The 21178-nt window shown below is 52.6% G+C and overlaps 1 protein-coding gene and 1 long non-coding RNA gene across 3 annotated transcripts in view; one reads left to right on the top strand and one right to left on the bottom strand.

The window, feature by feature from the left end:
• TAB1 (TGF-beta activated kinase 1 (MAP3K7) binding protein 1) overlaps nucleotides 1-21178 on the top strand; it is a 33158-nt gene that overhangs the window by 3891 nt on the left and 8089 nt on the right. For both annotated transcript variants that reach the window (XM_086712228.1, XM_086712229.1), the window contains exons 2-7: nucleotides 11285-11421; nucleotides 11769-11922; nucleotides 17909-17995; nucleotides 18527-18665; nucleotides 19471-19584; nucleotides 20179-20290. In XM_086712228.1, coding sequence (XP_086568354.1) covers nucleotides 11285-11421; nucleotides 11769-11922; nucleotides 17909-17995; nucleotides 18527-18665; nucleotides 19471-19584; nucleotides 20179-20290 — 743 coding nt within the window. The remainder of the gene's footprint in view (nucleotides 1-11284; nucleotides 11422-11768; nucleotides 11923-17908; nucleotides 17996-18526; nucleotides 18666-19470; nucleotides 19585-20178; nucleotides 20291-21178) is intronic.
• LOC147578881 (uncharacterized) lies at nucleotides 2984-9129 on the bottom strand. Its single transcript, XR_015253294.1, has 3 exons — nucleotides 8799-9129; nucleotides 7770-7923; nucleotides 2984-3739 (listed from the first exon to the last, which is right to left on the bottom strand). It is a non-coding gene; the product is annotated as an uncharacterized LOC147578881 (long non-coding RNA).

The raw sequence follows: 21178 nt of genomic DNA, 5'->3' as shown, positions 1-21178 counted from the left end.
CCAGGAGTTTGAGATGAATCTCTGTGGGGACTTTTCTGGCCTATTATGTGACGCGGTAACATATGTATATGAAGCGGCTTCCATACATGTGCACAAGGTGTTTGTGACACCCTTCACTGGGTCCGTACAACTGGATCACTGTAGAAAGTTTTCATGCCAGAATACGAATTTGGGGAATTCCCTCACACAATCAAGTCAAAATTAGGCTTTTTGAAACAGACTTCTTTCTTACTGCCTTTTGTGTTAAATTTCTTCCGAGAAATTAACTTGTAACCCACCAAAGAGTTACAGGGGTGCACGCTCTCTGAGGTGCGTATTTACGCGGCTCTGTGACGAGGCTGTGTGAGCGTGGGGGCCCCCGTCTTGGCTCCCCAGGTGCCCCTTGCCGCTGGCGCTGGCAGGCCTGGCATTTGTGGGTGTGGAGAAGGTATGCGTCAGTGTGTGCGGGGGTGGGGAAGGGGGCGGTTTGTGTGAATAGGAAATATGCGGCCTTTCCGAAAATTGTTCAGGCGTGTGGAGGAAGGAAGCAAGAGACTTGGCAGTGGGGTGGAGTCGGCATTGGATGCTTGGCATGGCTAATCCCCGGTGGAGTGGGCAGAGCTGGGACAACAGGATGTCAACTCACCCAGCCACAGCAGTGTCAGAGGGACTTCGGGGCCACTGCTGAAATCGGGGAAGACCAGGTACTCTCATACTCCTATGTGGGTACAAACTCCTGGAATTCTCTGGCCACTTGTCATGGAATGTCTGAGTTCCTATGGGGACTGCATTCCAAGCAGGTCCTTCCTCTCAAGGAATGCTCACAAGTATATGAGAAATGGTCCATAGGTCATTGGATCTAAGACACCATTAATGATAAGGACCCATCACTATTTTATATACCACTAAGAAAGAAAACTCACTGCCAATTAACTTGAAACACACCAACTTCAGGGATTAAAAGATAGAAAATATATGTCTTGGAATCAGTGGCTAATTAACAATACCAGGTTACAAAAACAAACAAAAACCACAATAAAACAGGGACACCTGCCTGGCTCAGTTGGTGGAGCACATGACTCTTGATCTCAGGGCCGTGAATTCAAGCCCCACGTTGGGTATAGAGATTACTTAAATAAATACACTTAAAACAACAATACAACAGTACCAAGCTACAGCATGAGAGTTGCCAGAAGGCCAAATGGTTAATAATCGGTATGTGTAGTGAGCCCCCAAGATAGATTTCTCAGGGAAGGGACCCTGGCACCTTGGGCTGCATTGTCCCTGAGTCTGGGACACATACAATGAGGAGGTTTGGTATGTGCTGGCATGAAAGTCATTGTTATATAGCACACAAGTTATGTGCTTTTCTGTTCTCTTTCACACTCTGATGATGTCAGGAGAAAGACTTGGTTTGGTCCTGATATATCCTTAATACCTTTCTGATTCTTTTTTTTTTTTTTTTTATGTGTGTTTATTTTATTTTATTTTTTTTTTAATTTTTTTTTTTTCAACGTTTATTTTTTTGGGACAGAGAGAGACAGAGCATGAACGGGGGAGGGGCAGAGAGAGAGGGAGACACAGAATCGGAAACAGGCTCCAGGCTCTGAGCCATCAGCTCAGAGCCCAACGCGGGGCTCGAACTCACGGACCGCGAGATCGTGACCTGGCTGAAGTCGGACGCTTAACCGACTGCGCCACCCAGGCGCCCCAATGTGTGTTTATTTTTGAGAGAGAGAGAGAGAAACAGCATGAGCAACAGGGGATGGAGAGAGAGGGAGACGCAGAATCCGAAGCAGGCTCCAGGCTCTGAGCTGTCAGCACAGAGCCTGATGCGGGGCTTGAATTCACAAATGGTGAGATCATGATCTGAACCGAAGTTGGACAGTTAACTGACTGAGCCACCCAGGTGCCCCAGCACCTTTCTGATTCTTGCAAGTCTTCTCCCCCACTTAAAAAAAAATGTTTATATTTATTTATTTTGAAAGAGACCATGAGGGGGGGAGTGGCAGAGAGAGGGAGAGGAAGAATCCTAATGACGTGCCAGTTCAGAGCCCGATGCAGGGCTCGAACTCATGAACTGGGAGATCACGACATGAGCTGAAATCAAGAGTTGGACGCTTGGGGCGCCTGGGTGGCGCAGTCGGTTAAGCGTCCGACTTCAGCCAGGTCACGATCTCGCGGTCTGTGAGTTCGAGCCCCGCGTCAGGCTCTGGGCTGATGGCTCGGAGCCTGGAGCCTGTTTCCGATTCTGTGTCTCCCTCTCTCTCTGACCCTCCCCCGTTCATGCTCTGTCTCTCTCTATCCCAAAAATAAATAAACGTTGAAAAAAAAAAAAAAAAAAAGAATTGGACGCTTAAGCAACTGAGCCACCCAGGTGCCCCCCTCCCCGCTTTTTTTTTTTTTTTTTTTTTTTAAGTAATCTCTACATGCAACATGGGGCTCAAACTCCCAACCCCTAGATCAAGAATCACATGTTCCACCAACTGAGCTAGTCAGGCATCCTACCCCTGCTTTTTTTTTTTTTTTTTTAAACAGGGGGCGCCTGGATGGCTCAGTTGGTTAAGCGTCCGACTTCGGCTCAGGTCATGATCTCACAGTCCGTGAGTTCGAGCCCGGCGTCGGGCTCTGTGCTGACAGCTCGGAGCCTGTAGCTTGCTTGGGATTCTGTGTCTCCCTCTCTCTGACCCTCCCCTGTTCACGCTCTGTCTCTGTCTCAAAAATACATAAACGTTAAAAAAATTTGTTTTAAGCAGAGAGAACGGGGCTCCAGCTCAGTCTACAGCAGGCAGTAGGTTCAGCTGGAATCTAATAACCTTGTTTTGTTTTCATTTTTTATTATCTGTAAGAAAGATACAGCAAGTAATACTCATTTTCTGCTTATAATAGTGAAAAAGTTTGTGTTCAAAATGAAGTCACTTGAGTAAAAGAAAATGTGACAGTTTATTTTATTTTATTTTTTAAGCTTATTTATTTATTTACTTTTGAGAGCGAGAGAGGCGCGCGTACAAGCGGGGGAGGGGCACACAGAGAGGGAGACAGAATCCGAAGCCGGCTCCAGGCTCGGAGCTATCAGCACAGAGCCCTACATGGGGCTCAAACCCACCAACCATGAGATCATGACCTGAGCCAAAGTCAGACGTTTAGCCAACTGAGCCACCCAGGCGCCCCAAGAAAATGTGGCAGGTTAAAGAAAAAGTACGAAGCAGATTATTTCTTGAAGATAGTGAGCGGATGGTGGAGGTTTGGGAAACACGGGCCTATGGCTCCCGTTGGATTCGAGCAGGGCCTTTGGAGGTGGATGGGGCTGGGAAAGACAGAAAAGGGGAGGCCTTGCCTCACTCACTGTGGATACATCTTAAGATACTTTTGGGTAATCTTTTAATAGCCACCCAAACTCAGGTGGCTAGGAACTTTATGTTTAAAGAGTGCCTGTGTGAAATAAGGAGGACTTTGCTCAGCAAGTTTCACGTTTATGAATAGTCGATTTGTTCTAAAGTGTGTGCTTGTTTGTGCGACTGTACCTCTGGGGTCAGTAGCCTCTTCATTTGGGGTCCCCAGAATACATCTGGCCTTTCAAGTAGAGCGGACCTCTGGGGGAAGTGTTACTTCTGTCCTGTGTTGGTGCAGACACCCTCCTGTAAGAAGTTGGTTGGCTTCCCACTCCTTTTGTTCTGGTCACAGGTTTTTCGAGATCACGCAGAACGCTGTGTAGAAGGCCCTGGCTGCACAGGATAGACAGCTGAGTGAGATTGTTAATCTGTGAAAGGGTGAGATTCAAAATTATGTCAACAAGCTGGAAGGCTGAGATGAAAACAGTAGGGTATAATCCCACTAAAGTCAATTCAGGTTGAAAAAAATCCTCTATAGGAGTGCGGTTGGGGGAGACCGCCTGGATAGAACCGCAGGGGGAAAAGACCGTTATTTTAGTTAACAGCCAGTGGGAATTTTCACGCGGAGGCTAGATGCCAATCTCTTCTTTACGTGTACGAAGGTTCTTGGGTTTTGTGTCTTGATTTTTCTATCCTGCCACCCTTCTGACTTCTTTTGAGTTTTCAAATTAATTCTTTAGGTTTTCCAAATACTATCAACTGCAAATAGAGGGAATTGTACTTCTCCGGTTCTTAAGCTCTGCCTCTTTTATCCAATTGCGTGAGCTGACGCCTCTAGTTCAGTGTTAGGTACCGGAGGAGGTGGGCATCCTCGCTGTGTTTCTGATCTTAACGAGAATGCCTCTTGTGTCTCCCCCATTCAGTAGATGCTGGCTTTAGTACCGACTGGCAGGTTAAGAAAGTGTCCATTGAGCACTGTTTTCTTGAGTGTTATTATCAACGGACAAAGACTCTCCTTAAATAAACAATAGCACTGGAATCCACAGCCATTGACCTGAACACCAGTTGCCAGCTAATGAAATAATATGTGGTTGGTCCTTGAACCACATGAGTTTGAACTACAGTGATTTACCTATGTGCGGATTTTTTCTTCGATAAACATAGTACTATAAATAAATGTATGTTTTTTTCCTTATGATTTTCTTTTTTAATTTATTTTTTATTTTTTTAATGTTTGTTTGTTTATTTATTTATTTATTTATTGAGAGAGAGAGTGCACAAGCAGGGGAGGGGCAGAGAGAGAGGGAGAGAGAAATCCCAAGCAGGCTCTCTGCTTTCAGTGCAGAGCCGGATATGGGGCTCGAACTCACGAACCGTGAGATTGTGACCTGAGCCGAAACCAAGAGTCAGACGCTTAACCAACTGAGCCACCCAGGCTCCCCACCTTATGATTTTCTTAGTGTTTTCTTTTTTCCAGCTTACTTGATTGTAAGAAGTCAGTACACAATACATGTAACATACAAAACATGTGTTGATTGTTTATGTCATTGGTAAGGCTTCCAGTGGAAGGTAGCCTCTATTAATAGTTAAGTTTTGGGGGACTCAAAAGTTACAGACTTTTTTTTAATTTTTTTTTCCAACGTTTATTTATTTTTGGGACAGAGAGAGACAGAGCATGAACGGGGGAGGGGCAGAGAGAGAGGGAGACACAGAATTGGAAACAGGCTCCAGGCTCTGAGCCATCAGCCCAGAGCCCGACGCGGGGCTCGAACTCACGGACCGCGAGATCGTGACCTGGCTGAAGTTGGACGCTCAACCGACTGCGCCACCCAGGCGCCCCAAGTTACAGACTTTTGACTGCGCAGGAGGTTGGTGCCCCAGCCCCCCTGTTGTTCAATAGTCAACTATATTTCCAAAATATTACTAGCTCATCATTATGAAAATCACATTTCAAAAAGAGCTCTTAGGGGCACCTGGGAGACTCAGTCGGTCGAGAGTCCGACTTCGGCTCAGGTCACGATCTCACGGTTTATGAGTTTAGTCCCGTGTGTGCACTGTGCTGACAGCTCAGAGCCTGAGCCTGCTTCGGAGTCTGTGTCTCCCTCTCTCTCTGTGCCTCCCCCGCTCGTGCTCTGTCTCTCTCTCTCTCAAAAATAAAATTTAAAAACATGAAAATCATTTTTTAAAAGAAGAGCACTTAACATCATAGAGGTGTCCGGGCACTAGTCATCAATCCTGTCTGAAGAACCGGGTGCTTGTCAGGAGGTGGACCACCGTCCTGGAGTCTTTCTGATTTGGGACAGCTTGTTACTCCGTGCGAGCTGAGTGTGGCTGCGGCGGCCCGCGCGGTACCAGCCCGCCCCTGAGAGCAGTGTCACGGGCGCCCATTGGGCGAGTGACTTGTTTTTGTGCCTTGAAACACCCAGGTGGTGAGTTCCTCAGTCACCTACTCTAGTTCATTTCTTTCCTTCCTCAAAAGAGCCTCTCATTAGTGTTTGTCAGAGTGTATCTCACAGTGTCAAGTGGGGCCCATACGTTGCTCGGGTAATAGTTACTTTTTGCTGGAAAGTATGAATTTGTTGTAAAGATTCGAGTCCCTGGAAGCCTGTGTCTAACCCTCATGGGAGTTAGGGAATGGCAGAGGGAGTCTCGTGATTGCATCGATGACAGGTTTTACATCATGGGCGACACATTTGTATTGTTCATTTCCTACTAGAGGTCAAGTTCAATCCCTCTTAATCTTATCTTTTTTTAAGTTCATTGATTTATTTTGAGAGTGACAGAGACAGCGCAAGTAGGGGAGGGGCAGAGAGAGAGGGTGAGAGAGAGAGAGAATCCCAAGCAGACACGGGGCTCAAACCCAGGAAGCCGTGAGATTGTGACCTGAACCGAAACCCAGAGTCTGATGCTCAACCAACTGAGCCACCCAGGCACCCCGTCTTAATCTCATTTTTAATCACAGATAGGATTCTAAAAAGTATGAATGAACATCTTTTCCTGCATGCTTCGAAACAGCTGTGGCGCTTCAGGGTGCTGAATAGTGGTCTCGACCCATCTTTTCAGGAGGAGGACCTGAGACACTCCAGACTGGGGAGATGCTTTTGTGCTTAATCTTTTGCTTAGTTTCATTTGAGTTGCAGGCAGGAGACAGACCCTAGAAAAAGATTCTTTGGGAAATTTATTTGCCAAGTTGCCCAACCTTTGTGAGGTCTCTGACAGTGGAGGCATGCTAACCAGACCTAAGACCTAAGCGATAATTGGCAACAGAGCTGTTCGTTGAAAAATAATTAATTCCTTGGCAGTGAACTCTTTTCAGTGGCATGGAAGGAAGGCCCTACCCTGTCCCCACCTAGGCACACAGGCGCACGCATATATATGAACACGAGCAAACCATTTTCCCCTCTGGTCACTGCAGAGGCTATGCTGGCCTTCTGGCATTTACTTAAACCTCACACACTTGTTTTGCTACCTCAGGGTCTTTGCACGTGCCATTTCCTCTGCTTGGAAGGCCCCTTTCCCACTTTCTGAAAGGGCTACTGCTCCGTGATCATTTGGGTCTGGCTCAGAGGTCACCTCTTCAGGGAGGCCTCTTCTTTTTTTTTTAATGTTTATTTATTTATTTTGAGAGAGAGTGAGCAGGGGAGGGGCAGAGAGAGAGAGAGAGAGAGAGAGAGAGAGAAACCCAAGCAGGCTCCACCCTATCAGAGCAGAGCCAAGGTGGGGCTCGATCTCATGAACTGTGAGATCATGACCTTAGCCGAAATCAAGAGTCTCATGCCCAACTGACTGAGCCACCCAGGGGCCCCTGGAGAGGCCTCTTCTGACCATTTCATCTAAAAGCCCTCACCATCACTCTCTGTCCCCTTACCCTAATTATTTTTTCTGTGGCTCGTATCTCTGTCTGAAATATTTTGTAATATGTATCGTATTGTAATATTGTATTGTAATACAATATTTATTATATTAACATGTTGGAAGTTTCTCTTTCCCTAGAAAGGAGGCTTCAAACAAGGACCCTCAATTATGTCCTGCACTGTGGCCCCAGTGCCTAGAATGATGTCAGCCTTGTATAAATGCCCCGTAGATGTTTATTGAATACATGGTGGTATTAATTGAATACACTATAATTGCATAATGTCATATGTGGAGTCCAAAGACCTAATTAATTTCACATTTATATTAAGAGAGACATTTGTATCACTCTCAAATGAGACAGGTCGAGATTGCAGCTAGAAACAATTTGTGTTACTGTGACAATTTTTCTTCCCGTATGTCACTTGACCTAAAAGTGCTGAGTGCCTGGTGTCGTCAGGAGCTGAACAGAATTTCAGCTCTTGCTGTTTCTTTTCTATGGCTAGGTTTTGGTCACATTTTTTGTTTTCAAGTGGCTTTTCAGCCCTTGTGGTGAAATTGTGTAGATGTCCTATAAAGAAGACGTAAGTAAATTTAAAGACATACCATGTTGGTGGATTGCAAAATTCAGCACGGTGAGGATGTCAGATGTCCTAAATTGATCTATAAACAATTCCAGTCAAAATCCCAGCAAGTCTTCCGTGTAGATATAGACAGGCCAATTCTAAAATTTACGTGAGAGGCAAAGGAGCTAGGATCGCTGAAACAGTTTTGAAAAAGAATAAAATTAGAGGCAACCCACTACCCGATTTTATAATATAGATTATAAAGAAGTTGTAGATTTTATAATATAGACTTATATACAGATTTAAACTCTAGATTTATAAAGGTATGGTAATCCAGAGCATGGAATCGGTGGAAGGATAGACACCTGGATCCATGGAACGGACTAGAGTCCAGAGACAGACGCACACGAGTATGGCCAGTTAATTTTTGAAAGAAGTGCAGAGGTAATTTAATGGAGACAGGGCAGTCTTTTCAAGAAACAGTGTTACAACAATTGGCTATCTGTATGTGCAAAACAAAACCCAAAACAACTTAGACTGAAACTTCCTGGTTTATGCAGAGATTAACCCCAAATGGATCACAAGTCTAAATGTAAAACCGTGAAACTATCTGAAGAAAAACCTAGAAGGTCTCAGGGGCTGGGCAGAATTCTTAAGACACCAGAAGTGTGCGCCATGAGAGAGAAAGCTGATAAAATGGACTTCATAAAAACTAAAAACTCTTGCTTCGCAAAAGGTACCAGGAAGTGAATGAAATGACAAACTACAGACTGGGAAGACATACTTGCAAATCACATGTCCAACAAAGGACTTGGTCCAAAAAGCACAAAGGGCTCTCAGAACTCGACAAATAACCCAATTAAAAAATTGCCATAATGGGCACCTGGGTGGCTCATTCGGTTCAGCATCTCCCTTGATTTTGGCTCAAGTCATGATCTCATGGTAGACTGAGCCCCACGGCAGGCCCTGCGCTGGGCACGGAGCCTGCTCGAGATTCTCTCTCCCTCTCTCTCTGCCCCTCCCCCACTAGCACTTGCTCTCTCTAAAAAACAAACAAAAAAAGACTTACAACAGACTCTTCTCCAGAGTTGTGTCGATGGCAAATAAGCACATGAAAAAATGCTCAACACCGTCATTAGCCGTTAGGGAAATGCAAATCAAAGGCGCGATGGCATCGGCTGCACACTTCTCAGAATGTCTGAATTTAATAGGACCACAGCGGGGCGAGGGTGTGGAACACCTGGAACTCTCGCCCGTTACCGGTGGGAATGCAGATGGTACACCGCTTTGGGAAACAGATTGGCAGCTTCTTACAAAATTAAGCCGCAGTCTCATCCCTACTCCAGAGACGTGAAATGTTATGTTCACACCAAAACCTGCCCGTGAACGTTTATGCCAGCTCTCTTCATAATTGCCGAAAACTGGAAATAGCCCAGATGCCCTTCAGTGGATGAGTGGACAGGCTTCTGCATCCATCTGACGGGAGGCTCTCTGCGATGAAGGGACAGACTTGTCGCCCACAGTGACTTGGGGGGGGGGGGATGGGGGTTGGTCTCCAAGGCATCATGCGGAGTGAGGGGAACCGGTCTTAAAAGGTTATGCCTTACAAGACCTGGAGTGTGGTGGTGGTGGGCATCGGGGGCTGGGGAAGTGAGGGGAGTTTGTGTTTAGTGGGGACAGGGTTTCAGATTTACAAAAGGAGGGAAAGAGCTATGGGGACGGATGGCAGGGCTGGCCGCCCAACGCCGAATGTATTTAGTACCACCGGACTGTACATTCGAAAACGATTAAGATGGTGAATTTTGCTATGTGTGTTTCATCACAATAAAAAGAAAAAAAGCCGCGTACTGCCTAATTTCACTTAGGAGATTCTTGAAAAGACAGCGAACGTAGTGACTGAGCACAAGTCTACTTGTTGGGCGTTAGGGGAGGGGTGGCTACGAAGGGGCAACTCACGGGTACGTTTTGGGATGATGGGGCTCTTCCCAGATCCCGTGGCGGCAATCACCCAAAACACGTGTGAAAACTCCTAGACCGGCATGCCAAAAAAAAAGTCCATTTTACTATATGTTAATTTAAAAATAAAAATAAACTCCTGCACCCTGCAGAAGCTGCTCCAGGGTGCAACACAGAACGAACCCGCTAGAATCAATGCAGCATCAAAGCAATTTTAAAAAGCCATAAAGGCACTCACTGTCAGTATGTAAATAAACAGAAGATAAAATTTGCCACAAAAGCTAACCACAGACCATTTGCATATCTGATTGCAAGAGCCTGCTGAAGTGGTTTTCACATCCTTTTTTGAAGACTTACTACGACCTTACAAGAAATTGTGCACAGGATACCTGCCTGTTGAATATATCAGTACAGCGTTCCGTTCGATCCAAGTGTTACCCTCTTTGCAGTTGACCTTCGACGCTCCCCATCATTTCCAGGCCGGGTGGTCCTGGGAAGGCTCTTGGGAACCAGGCACAGCTCTCAGATAGGGGCCTGGTATGGGGAGGCTTTCAGTGAAAAGAATGGCTCACACCTGGGCCTTGTGTCAGAGCCGTTTCTGGGACTTCGGGGTGCACTCCTAGGAGATTTCGGAAATTCAGAATCTGTGTTTGGGCTGGGCCTGGACGGCTCTGCATAAGTGCTCACGCGTGTATGTGAGGTTTACAGCTGGACTGCCTGTTTTGAGGTCCAAGGGGTAGAAAGGCAGTCAGATGCAGGCAGGCAGGAGTAGGGGAGCCAGGTGTAGGAGAAGTGCATGAGAAGGGCTGTCAGCCGAGCCAGAGCAGTGGCAGCGGGAGGGGGTCTTCCTGAAGGAAGACTTCCTGGAGGTGGTGACTCCTGAGCCAGAGTTCTGAAGGACATGGAGAATTGCTAGACAAGGATAAGGAGTATATTCTTGCAGAGGAAAAAGAGTGAGGTGCTGCAGGCACTTGTACTGGGAGAGAGGGATGTGGCACGGAGCAGATGCGAGAGGGTGCCAGAGCAGAGCAGGGACCGAGGGGAGAGATGCCAAGGGCATGGCATATGACTGAAGCTGGCTTGTAAAGGCAGTTTCTCAAGCGCCGTCGGGCCTCCCGAATCGGCCACCTGGGAGGAGCTGCCTGCGACGCAGGCATCCTGGGCCCCACCAGGATCAGACATTCTGGGGGTTGGGCCTGGAAATCTCCAGTTTTAACTGGTGCCCAAGGGGTTGGAGTCAGAGCCACGGCAGGGAGCGGTGGGGAGCCACCAAAGAGCTTTCTCCCAAGAGACTGCTTCTTTTGTGTGTCTCACTCATGTTTCGTAACACAGCTCGTGCTTAGAAACCACTGCTGAGCCTAGAATTTGGGAACTCTAGTTTTTTTCCAGGTTTCCTGGGGAACGGCATTGTGGACTACCCATAAAAACATGCAAACCCTTCTGCAGGTGTTTGTTCATCCAAGCACTGTTTTCCGGAAGGAAGCAGAACCGTCTGTGGGCTCTGGGGCTGCTATGTTTCTGTTGGGGAAGAGAAAGAAGGTGAGGTGGGGTCCGTCCTCATGAAGGAGGTGACACTTTCTGGTTTCCTGGTGTCCTCAGGAGCAGCAGCCGAGCTGGACAGACGACCTGCCGCTCTGCCACCTCTCTGGGGTTGGTTCGGCCTCCAACCGCAGCTACTCTGCTGATGGCAAGGGCACCGAGAGCCACCCACCGGAGGACAGCTGGCTCAAGTTCAGGTGAGCCTTGCCGGCAGTGCCCTCCTGAGCCTCGGAGGCAAGTTTGCACCCGTCCCGAGTGGGGCTTGCCACTGAGCTGTGACCCACGGGGGGGCATCTCCTGCTGTCCCTTGCACTTCTGGACCTCAGGCTGACCGAGGGCCTGCTACAGTGGTGTCAGGGAGTGTCCTGGAAGGCCATGCCGGGGTGGAATGATGGTCAGAGTGGGGGAACCCCGGTGGGCATCCGAAGCCACCGCTGCTGTATCTCTGGTCTCCCCCAGTCCTTTCCCTCCTCCCCTCCACTTGGGAACCGGCGTCCCTCTTCTGCGAGCCGCCCGTCTCAAGCTGCTCCCCTTTCTCTGTCAGGAGTGAGAACAACTGCTTCCTGTACGGGGTCTTCAACGGCTATGATGGCAACCGGGTGACCAGCTTCGTGGCCCAGCGGCTGTCTGCAGAGCTCCTGCTGGGCCAGCTCAGCGCGGAGCACACCGAGGCGGACGTGCGGCGTGTGCTGCTGCAGGTAGCGGGGGTCAGGCTGGCCGACCGTGACCCCGGCCGGTCGGCTCCCCTGGGAGCTCAGCCTTGCGACCGCAAAGTGCGGGGTCAGCCGGGGTTGGTCTGAAGACGCTGCCAGCACCTCTTTCCCGCAGAGCAGCGTTGGGAGCCCCTCCCGGCGGCCGGGTGTGAGGAGAGCGGTGGCCACGGGGCTTAGCATTTCAAGTGGCAGGTGCCCCTGGCAGCGAGGAAGTCCACATAGGAGCCGTCTACTGCCCGGGAACTTAAGGAGCGAGGATTCTCAAAGTCGCCGTGGCATCCAGTAATGCCAGAGGCCTGTGGCCAAAATGAAAGTTCACCGGATGCCCTGTTGGGCAGTGAAATGAGATCCTTGCTCTGAGGATCCGAGTCCGTGGTGTTGGGAGGCCTGAATGGGAGCGGGGTGTACTCAGAAAAGCAAGACAGGGAGGCTCCTACCCGCAGAGGTGTTCAGGGTGGGTGTAGCAGGCAGTAAACCAGTGCAAGTGTCACACAAGTCATAGTGAAGTGGGTAGTGGGGACGGAGGGAGGGAGCCGCCCAGTGAATTCAACCTGCCGGCAGCTAAGAGGCTCGTCCCCTCCCGGGACCAAAGAACGGCAGTTTCCAGCGTTTGGTTTGGGGACGTCATCTGCGATTCAAAGCGGTGCATTTTGTGAGAGGCGCCCCCAGAGCAGGACAGCCCTGCGCCCAGTGCACCCAGGCCATTGTGGCGGTAGCTACCCCGTGATCCAAAGAGACAGAGGACCTTTGGGGACCATTAGGCCGAGGAATAAAGAGTGAAGAAGTGGTAACTAAGAAAGGCTGGCGCGGTGGAGCTGAGGACTGATTGCGGGGGGCTGAGGGGTGGGTGGAGCCGGTCGAGAGCCCCAAGTGTATGGTGACTGGGATTCGGGCGAGGGAAAACACCTCGAGGTAGCATTCGTGTTGAAGTGCGAAAGGCTTTGATTGCCCCGTTACCCTCTACACGGAGCACCCCAGACGGGATGTGAAAATCATCCCCCTGCCGTCGGCCTGACCGGACCGCGAGCCTGTCAGCAGCTGCCTGGGAGTCAGCAGAGACACGGACAAGAGGCCGGCCACGGGCAGCAGTGCTCTACACAGCCAACTGTGCTGCCGCGAGCCCAGCGAGCTGAGCTGGCCCCGCCCTGCCACGGATGGTGGCGGTGCTGCCGTGCACGGAGCAGCCGGACTCCCCTCTCGCACGCCAGTTCTTAGCGGCGGCTAGCTCGGCCTGCTAGAGGCCCAGGCGGGGCTGGGGGCGCCTCCGTCACCACTTCCTCACGGCCCGTGGGCAGGGGGCCGAGGACCTCGGAAGCCATGTCCTCCTGCCCTCCGGAAAGACCCGCCTCTGCAGAGTCAGCCCCTTCCTGGGGGTGCCCTGTCCGCTTTCGGGAATGGGCCTCTGTGGCTGCGCGCAGCCACGTGGGGAGCCGTCCCTTGCCCGCGATCTGATTAGAAGCGTGAGGATGGCAGCTCCGGTCGGCGAGGGCCCCTGTTTCTAGCAAAGCCTGTTAAGGAGCCAGACTGCGAAGTTCTGGGGGTGAAGCGGGTGGCTGTGGAGTGCAGCCTTCCGGTCTGGAAGCCCGTGGGCAGCCAGAGGGAGCCGCGGTTAGGTCGTAGTCCTGGGACGCGTGGTCCGTGGTGGCCAGCGCTTCCACCTGGAGGAAGGAGCTGGAGGGCCTGATGAGTTGACCTCTGTGCCAGCTACAGAGCTTGCTGTTGGGCTCCTCCCCACCGAAGCGTGGGGGCTCCGTGTGTGGCTGCGGAGAGGGTAGTGGCAAGCGAGGTATGCGTCCGCAGTGCAAAGGCCGTGGCGGGCTTGCCGCAGCATGGCGGGGGCTGAAGCGTTGACAGTTAGTGTTTAACCTCAAGTGGAGTTTCCCAGCCTTCAGAGGACCAATTGAGGCCCAGAAATTTAACACTTGTGAGCGGCCCTTGAATCTTATGTGGGGCGATAGCCCAACCTCTGTGCTGCAGGTGGGTCACATCCAATGGAGGTCGAACGCTTTCCGTAGCCTGCCTGATACGCCTTGTAATTTAAAGGGTGCCCCTCACTGATGTTTAGAGGGGTTCCCAGAAGGCGTCGACGAGAGCGGTAAAATTTCTCTTTTACGTGTCCCAGTGGGTAATCAGAGAAGTATACGGGTAATTGTCCCCTGGAGGAGGGACAGGCTCCAGGAGACTGCTGGATTCCTGGGCAGGGGCCTTGTAGCCGCCCCTCTCAGAAGTCAGGGTACGGGACCCAGATCCTGCTGCCGGGGCTGGGCCATGCCAAGAGGTGATGGCGTCTGCGGCACCTGAGCAGAGGCCTCTAACTTGGGTCCTGGCTGTCCGAGAGGAAGTCATCAGGGTCCCTGATCTCCAGAGCTGCCAATATGGAGAGGCACGTGGGTCATCTTGTACGGGAGGGAGCCGCGTTGCAGGCCGCCCCTCAGTGGGGACCTAAAAGGGGCCCAGAAGTCCCTGTATCCCCTAGGGCCCCTCCGTTGGGTTCCTGGCTGTAGGAGGAGTGGGGCCTGTTCACCTTTACGGGCAAACGAGATTTGGGCTTCAGAAAAATTCTTTTTCGTGTCTAGCTAGCTACGGCATTGGTACCACCTAATGTCTGCGGTACTGTATCTGACGTTTCTATAAGTTGTAACAGCATGGCCTTTTTGGGGGGGGGGGCTTACCCTTTAAGTAAAACTCTTGAGATTCTGGCCCCCGGGGTGCCTCCTCTGGGTTGGACACGGTCAGGGAGTGTGGAAACGTACCACTTAGCAAAATGACGGACCCGCTGACCCATCCCGGTTTCTGGCTGAGAGGAGGTGTCTCATCCAGGGTTGTCCGCTTACGGTGAGCCTGAACTCTGATGTCAACGGAGGGATGGGCCCAGTGCCAAAATCTGAGTCAGGACACGGGACCTTCTTTCTCCTTATCTCCAAGGGCTCTGCAAGCTTGCGGGGATCTCTTCCTCAGAGCCCACCCCCTTTTTTATTTCGTCTGTCTCCTGCCCTTGTGGCCTGACACATTTGGCCCCCTTGCTGTGGTGACAAGTCCAGGGGTCCTCTAGGGTGTCCCTGACAAAATGGGTCCTCAATACCCTGGGTTTTTTTATTTTGTTTTTGTGTTTTTAACAAAGTATGAATTGTAGAGTCTTGGGCCACCCAGCCAACTGGCGCATCTCAGCCGCCGCAAACAGCAGGTGGGAGCTGTTCCAAAGTCCCAGAAGAGCCAATCGGCACCCTTCTCCTCCCCACTTTGGGCACATTTTTCTAGAAAACCTTGCACTGCTAGCGTGGTATAGTCCCCTGTCTCCATTTCTGGTTCACACTGGTCGTTGTTGGACATCTCAGTTCGACGGACGGTAGCAGGGAACGCCTGGGATGGGGGCTGCTGCGTCCTGCCCTAGGGTGCCCCAGTATATCTCCCGGGAGTTAGGTCCACCTCAACCAGCGCAGCACTCACCAGTGCCTTTGGGAGAGGCCCCCGGCCCCGGGAATGTAGCAAGAGCAGTTGGGTGCAATATGCCATTGTGCCCAGTAAGGCCCAAGCCACGTGAGCGGGGTTCTTACAAGAGTCTAGTCGATTTTCAACCTCCTTTGGGGACTTGGGAGGAGCTGGTACCGTGTGCTCGGGGGCCCTGCTTTTAGCGAGGGTGCGTTTTGCTCTACCACACCAGGGGTGGGACTGCCAGTATCCCGTGGGGTTAGGGGACGATCTGCGACAGCGGCAGGGAAGGCAGCAACACTGGAGGCGCTGGCCCGGGGTGCCAGGATGCCCCTGGTAGAGTTGCCTCTGTCACCGGTTGGGGCCGGCTGCCCAAGCTTAACACCCAGCCCCAACCACCAGCACAGTGGCCCCAGCCACCAGCCTCCCTTTCCAGCACTAACCTAGGGGAACTCTCTTTGGCTTCCAGGGCCATACGGCCTGCGCCCCTGCTGGGAAGGAGGCAGAGTCCTTCCGTCCTAGTTAGCTCACTGTGGCTCAGCTTTCGCGTGCGATCGTAACCAGTCACCTCCAGACCAGACACCCAGTGGGGTCTCCTTTAGAGACTAATGGGAAACACAGCCACCTCAGATTGGGGCCTGCCGGTCGGCCGCTGCAGGGGAGTCCGATCTTTTACAGCGTAACAACTTAGGGTGGGGATTTGTGGCAACACCCAGAGGCAGTGCCAAGCAACGCCACGGACTGCCAGCAAGCAGTGCTTCCTTCCCAGAGAGCCCTGTCCGTCCGGGAGAGGAAGTTTGTGAGCCATTCGCAGCCCTGAGGCATCGTACAGGGTACAGACTGCAGGGCACCTGGGAGGCTCAGTTGGGTGAGCGGCCGGCTCTTGATTTCAGCTCAGGCCACGATCCCAGGGTTGTGGGATGGAGCCCAGCATTGGGCTCTGTGCTGAGCATGGAGCCTGCTTAAGATTCATTCTCTCTCTCTCAAATTAAATTAAAAAAAAAAAAAAAAAAAGGAGATCCTCTCCTTGTCACCAATGGTATTGAGAAGCCAGAGCTGGGATATTGATTAAGATTACGTAGATTATAACCTGATGACACGGGGTCAGCAGGTAGCTCCCTCAGCATCCAAGCACATGTCCCCTCTGGGGATGTGAGACCCGTGGGGGCTGTTTTGATTGAAGGCACAGTCTCAGTACCGCCCCAGAAAGGAGGTAGTGTCACAGATTTATTATTACTTACAGATCCCGAAGCAAGGGGGCGCCCCTGGCCTGGGGAGGAGGACAGTCCTCCCTCCTGAGTCCAGAGCCAGCGGGAGATAAAGAGCAGGGTAGCGAGCACCTATTACTTCCAGGTTGGTCGTGGTGGAGCTCACTACTTTTTGTAGCCTTAATTCTAAGTGGTTATTTTAAAAGTTGCTGCCAGGAGCAGCGACGCGGGAACTTACGGCGGGAATCCTAAGCTCAGACCCTTATCTTGGTGTCCAGACTCTGGTTACGAGCAGGGTTATCACACTGGCAGACGCCGAGGCAGCAACTCAGAAGGACAAAGTTGTTTTATGAGAACAGGGGCTCCCCACCTTCCCAGAGCGCAGGACCGGGCAGCCAGCCAGCTGCGGTCCTTCCCCTTGACCTGCAGGGTGGGCTGTGGAGGAGATGCTCCTGGGGGAGGGGCGTTAGGGATGCCGCCTCAGACCCACGGGTGCAGTGGGCGGGGGCTGAGCTCGGGTGGAAACAGGGTAACCGAGGGCGATCCCGTTCCTCCAGGTGAGGCTCGGGTGCTCAGTCTCCGGTGGCTGCCGGCACCGCTGGGCCCTGCTCCTCGCGGGTGCTCATTGGCCGGTTCTGGTTTCTGTGGGCCGTTCTGGAGCTTTTGTTCCTGGCACCTCTTGTTGGAAGCTCGTCCAGAGGCACTTACTTTAAGATGAGAAGGATGGATTCCTGTTCCTCGAAAACTGTTCTCGGCCATTTTCCAGCATCAGCACCTGGGCCAGAGGCCTCCGTGGCCTCAGGGCCCCGCGCCAGTGACTCTGGCTGCACCCTCCCCCCCTCAAAGGCAGCCATGTGACCGGCGTCGAGGGACTGGCAGGACGTAGTAGCGATACTAGGTGGCACTGATCTAGACTTACTCTGAGCCGGGGTTTGGGGGCACAGGGTGCATTGTCTCCGTCACCTTCAGAGTAGCGCTTGCCTCCCACGTGGATGAGGAGGTGGAGACTGCCCAGCGGGCGGGTGGCGGACGTGGGCTTCACCCCCGGTGACCAGATTCCCAGCCTTGCTGGTAACTCCTGCGCCGCCTCCTGCCTCTCTGGTCTCCACGGTGCCACCTTAGCAGCGACCAGCCCCGTGGAGCTGATGTCTCTGCCGGAGGTTGCTCTCTAGGAGACGTAGCCTTGCAGAGCCCCCTGTGAAGCCCGCATCACGTGACCACCTGCAGTTAATACAGAGTTTGTCACTATTAATAGGACGCATTTCAGTATCTGGTGACGGTGGTATTTTGAACTGGCCTGTGCCCTGACACCCCTCCCTGTCCTCTGCCTCCAGGCCTTTGATGTGGTGGAGAGGAGCTTCCTGGAGTCCATTGATGACGCATTGGCTGAGAAGGCCAGCCTCCAGTCCCAGCTGCCAGAGGTAATCCCCCGGCCTGCTCCCCGGCGGTGGGGGGGGGAGCACGCCAAGGCCTGGCTTTGCTAGGAGCAAGGACTTCCCTTCCATGTCACTGTCAGGCCACTGACACGACTGGGCCAGAGCAGCAGGATTCAGGGGACTGGGTGACAGACTCGTTCCTGCCTGAGGGACTGGGGGACGATGCGTTCGCAGGGGCCCTTGCAAGAGGCCTCCCCGGCCCATGCCGGCAGCTTCACTCCGGCCCAGCATGGGGCGGGCAGTGAAGAATATGAGGAAAGGCCCTTCCGGTTCAGTCCCCGACCTCACCCTGTGCGTAGCCCCGTCACCCACCCGCTCACATCAGCCACCGGCACTTTCAGAACTGACGGCACAAGTCGGGTCATGTCTGGCTTTCCTGCAAGAAGCCTGCCTGGGGCTACAGTGCGGCTTCATCCTGGCCCGGACCTCAGATCCTTGCCTTCGAAGGGAGGGGGTGGCTGGTGAGATGGTCTCCGAGGACCCGGCCTGCTCTGACCCCCTGATGACGGCCTGTAGGGTGTCCCTCAGCACCAGCTGCTTCCTCAGTACCAGAAGATCCTCGAAAGACTCAAGGCACTGGAGAGGGAGATTTCGGGAGGAGCCATGGCTGTTGTGGCGGTCCTTCTCAACAACAGGCTCTATGTCGCCAATGTCGGTGAGCCGCCTACCCGTCCCCGGGCGGGGAGTGCTGGGCAAGAGGTAGCCTCAAGGTCTGTGTGTTCTTTGGACTGTCCGCTTCCCAGACACGTCAGCCCTCCATTCCGCTTCTCCTGAGACTGTTGGGTGTGTCTCCCTGTTTCTCCGCAGGAGCGTCCCAGTCCCAGCCCGGGGAGCTGGAGGTACCAGCTAGGAGGCAGGCGTCCCGGCTTTAGTCCCCGCCCTGCCCCAACTGACTCTGGGCGAGTTGCGCCCCCTCTCTGGGTCGCCTCAGTGGCTTCCCCTTCAGGAAGACGTTGCCTGGCTCTAGAACACCCACTCGGCATCCCACAAAGGGCGGCGAGACGGGCTGGGTGAGGGGCCACAGGGACATTTGGATTTCATTGTGGACAGAATTAAAAAATGTAAAAAAATAAGCACGTAGCGAACCCCCGTGTGCCCATACCTCGGCCACAGCGATCACCTCCTTGGGGCCAGTCTCACTTTCTCTGCCGCCCTTTGTCCCCGCAAACCCCAGACATCGTGTCGTTTTCTCTTTGTAGATATTTCAGTATGTCTCCCTAGAGAAAAGGTCTCTTACTAAAATCCTAATCATCCTAGGATGACACTGGAAAAGTTTAACCTAATTCCTTAATATCCTCAGCACGCCCTGACTGGTGACTCACCCCAGTGGTCTAAGCCTATTTTCTTTGCTCGTTTCAAGGATTTCCTTGTGTGAGATGCCTGACTTTTCTCTCTCTGCTCAACGTGTCCTGCCCCTCGCTGCACCCAGACTTTGCTCAGCCGCTCAAATTGTGCTGCAGGTACGAACCGTGCCCTTTTATGCAAATCCACGGTGGACGGGCTGCAGGTGACCCAGCTGAACGTGGACCACACCACGGAGAACGAGGACGAGCTCTTCCGCCTCTCTCAGCTGGGTGAGCGAGGGTAGGGCCGACCCCTCCACGGCTCCCCCTGCGTCCTCTTCCGGTGTCCACGTAGAGAGAGGCGTGAAGGGCTTGCTTGGGCCGTGACCTTGGGGGTGGATCCCAGCTCTGCCCCTTACTAGCTGGTGATACGCAGAATTTCCCAAGTTTTCTGTGCCTCAGTTTCCCCATCTGTGTAATGAGAATCATAGTAACACCTGTCTTGGGGCGTTGTGAGGGTCGAGAGTCCGTATGTGTAAAGTGTTCGCGAGAGTAGCGAGCGTGCGGTAGGTACTGTGATCGGCGGAGACTAAAAGGCCAAAGAAGTCCCAGGATTGCAGCCACCTCGGCCTAGCTGCCCCCTCCCCCCGACTTCCCAGGGAGCTCTGCAGCCCAGGCCGCTGAGTGAGGGGGCGTTCTGATGGGGCTGGGCTCTGGGGACCCCGGGGCGCTTCGGGGTAGCCGCTCTCCAGGCCGTCCTGGTGTGACTTCATTCTCTGTTCGCTGGGTCTTCGTTGCCTTGTTTTTGTGGCTGTGTCTGGATCCCCTTGTTTGAGTTTCTCATGACGGACAAGATCTGGGATCCTGTTGTCCTCCCTCTGGCAGGTTTGGATGCAGGAAAGATCAAGCAAGTGGGGGTCATCTGTGGGCAGGAGAGCACCAGGCGCATCGGGGATTACAAGGTCAAGTACGGCTACGCTGACATCGACCTACTGAGGTAGGTGGCCCATCCAGCTGCCCCCTGTTTGTTTGTAAGGCCAGAGGGCCTGGGCAAAAGCAGACTTTAGGCTCTAGGGACAAAAGGTAGTTTGAGGTAATTCAGAGCCCAAGAAGACCTTTCTTCCTCCCAGAGATGTTGGCGTGTGGCCCTAAACCCAACGAACCGGGAGTTGGGGTTCTAGCGTAGGGTAGCAAGCACCTATTACTTTCAAGGTGGTTGGGGTGGAGGTCACTGCTTTTGGAAGCCTTAATTCTAAGTGGTTATTTTAAAAGGTGCTGCCAGGAGCGGCAAAGCGGGAACTTACGGCGGGAATCCTAAGCTCAGGCCCTTATCTTGGTGTCCGGACTCTGGTTACAAGCAGGGTTATCACACTGGGTCATGGTGGGGAGCTGGGTCAAAGCCAAGCATGGCGACCAGTGCCACAGGGCCTGACATAAGAGGACGGCGTTGGCACGAGCTGCCTGGTGTGGATAGGGACGGACCAAAGACCTGCTGGTCAGTGCTGTCCGTGGCTGGGGCCGGGGCAGAGGTGTGAGACAAATTGCCACACAGCCCTCGGAGGACACTGCCCTTGTGGGTGCCACCCAGTGCTCGTAGCAGCAGATGGGCCGCGATGATGATCGTGGGCCTTCATTGTACCAAGCCTGTGCCCAGCTCTTTACGTGCGTTCTTACTCAGTCCCTACTCAGGTCTTGTGAGCTTGTTGTCCCAAAGCTGTGTTCTTGTGAGGAAATGGTAGTCTGCCTGGTCACAGGGCTAGCAGGGGGCCGAGGCAGGACTCGAACCCAGGCCTCCTGAATCCAGAGCAACATCCTTAACACTGACTGGGAAAATAGGCTTGTGTGTGCGTGTGTGTGTTGCCATCGCGGTATTTGATGGGGGAGC

Source organism: Puma concolor, chromosome B4 (genome assembly GCF_028749965.1).
Source record: "Puma concolor isolate L17-30 chromosome B4, mPumCon1.1.hap2, whole genome shotgun sequence".
Lineage (NCBI taxonomy): Eukaryota > Metazoa > Chordata > Mammalia > Carnivora > Felidae > Puma > Puma concolor.
This window is presented reverse-complemented; position numbering and strand designations above follow the sequence as displayed.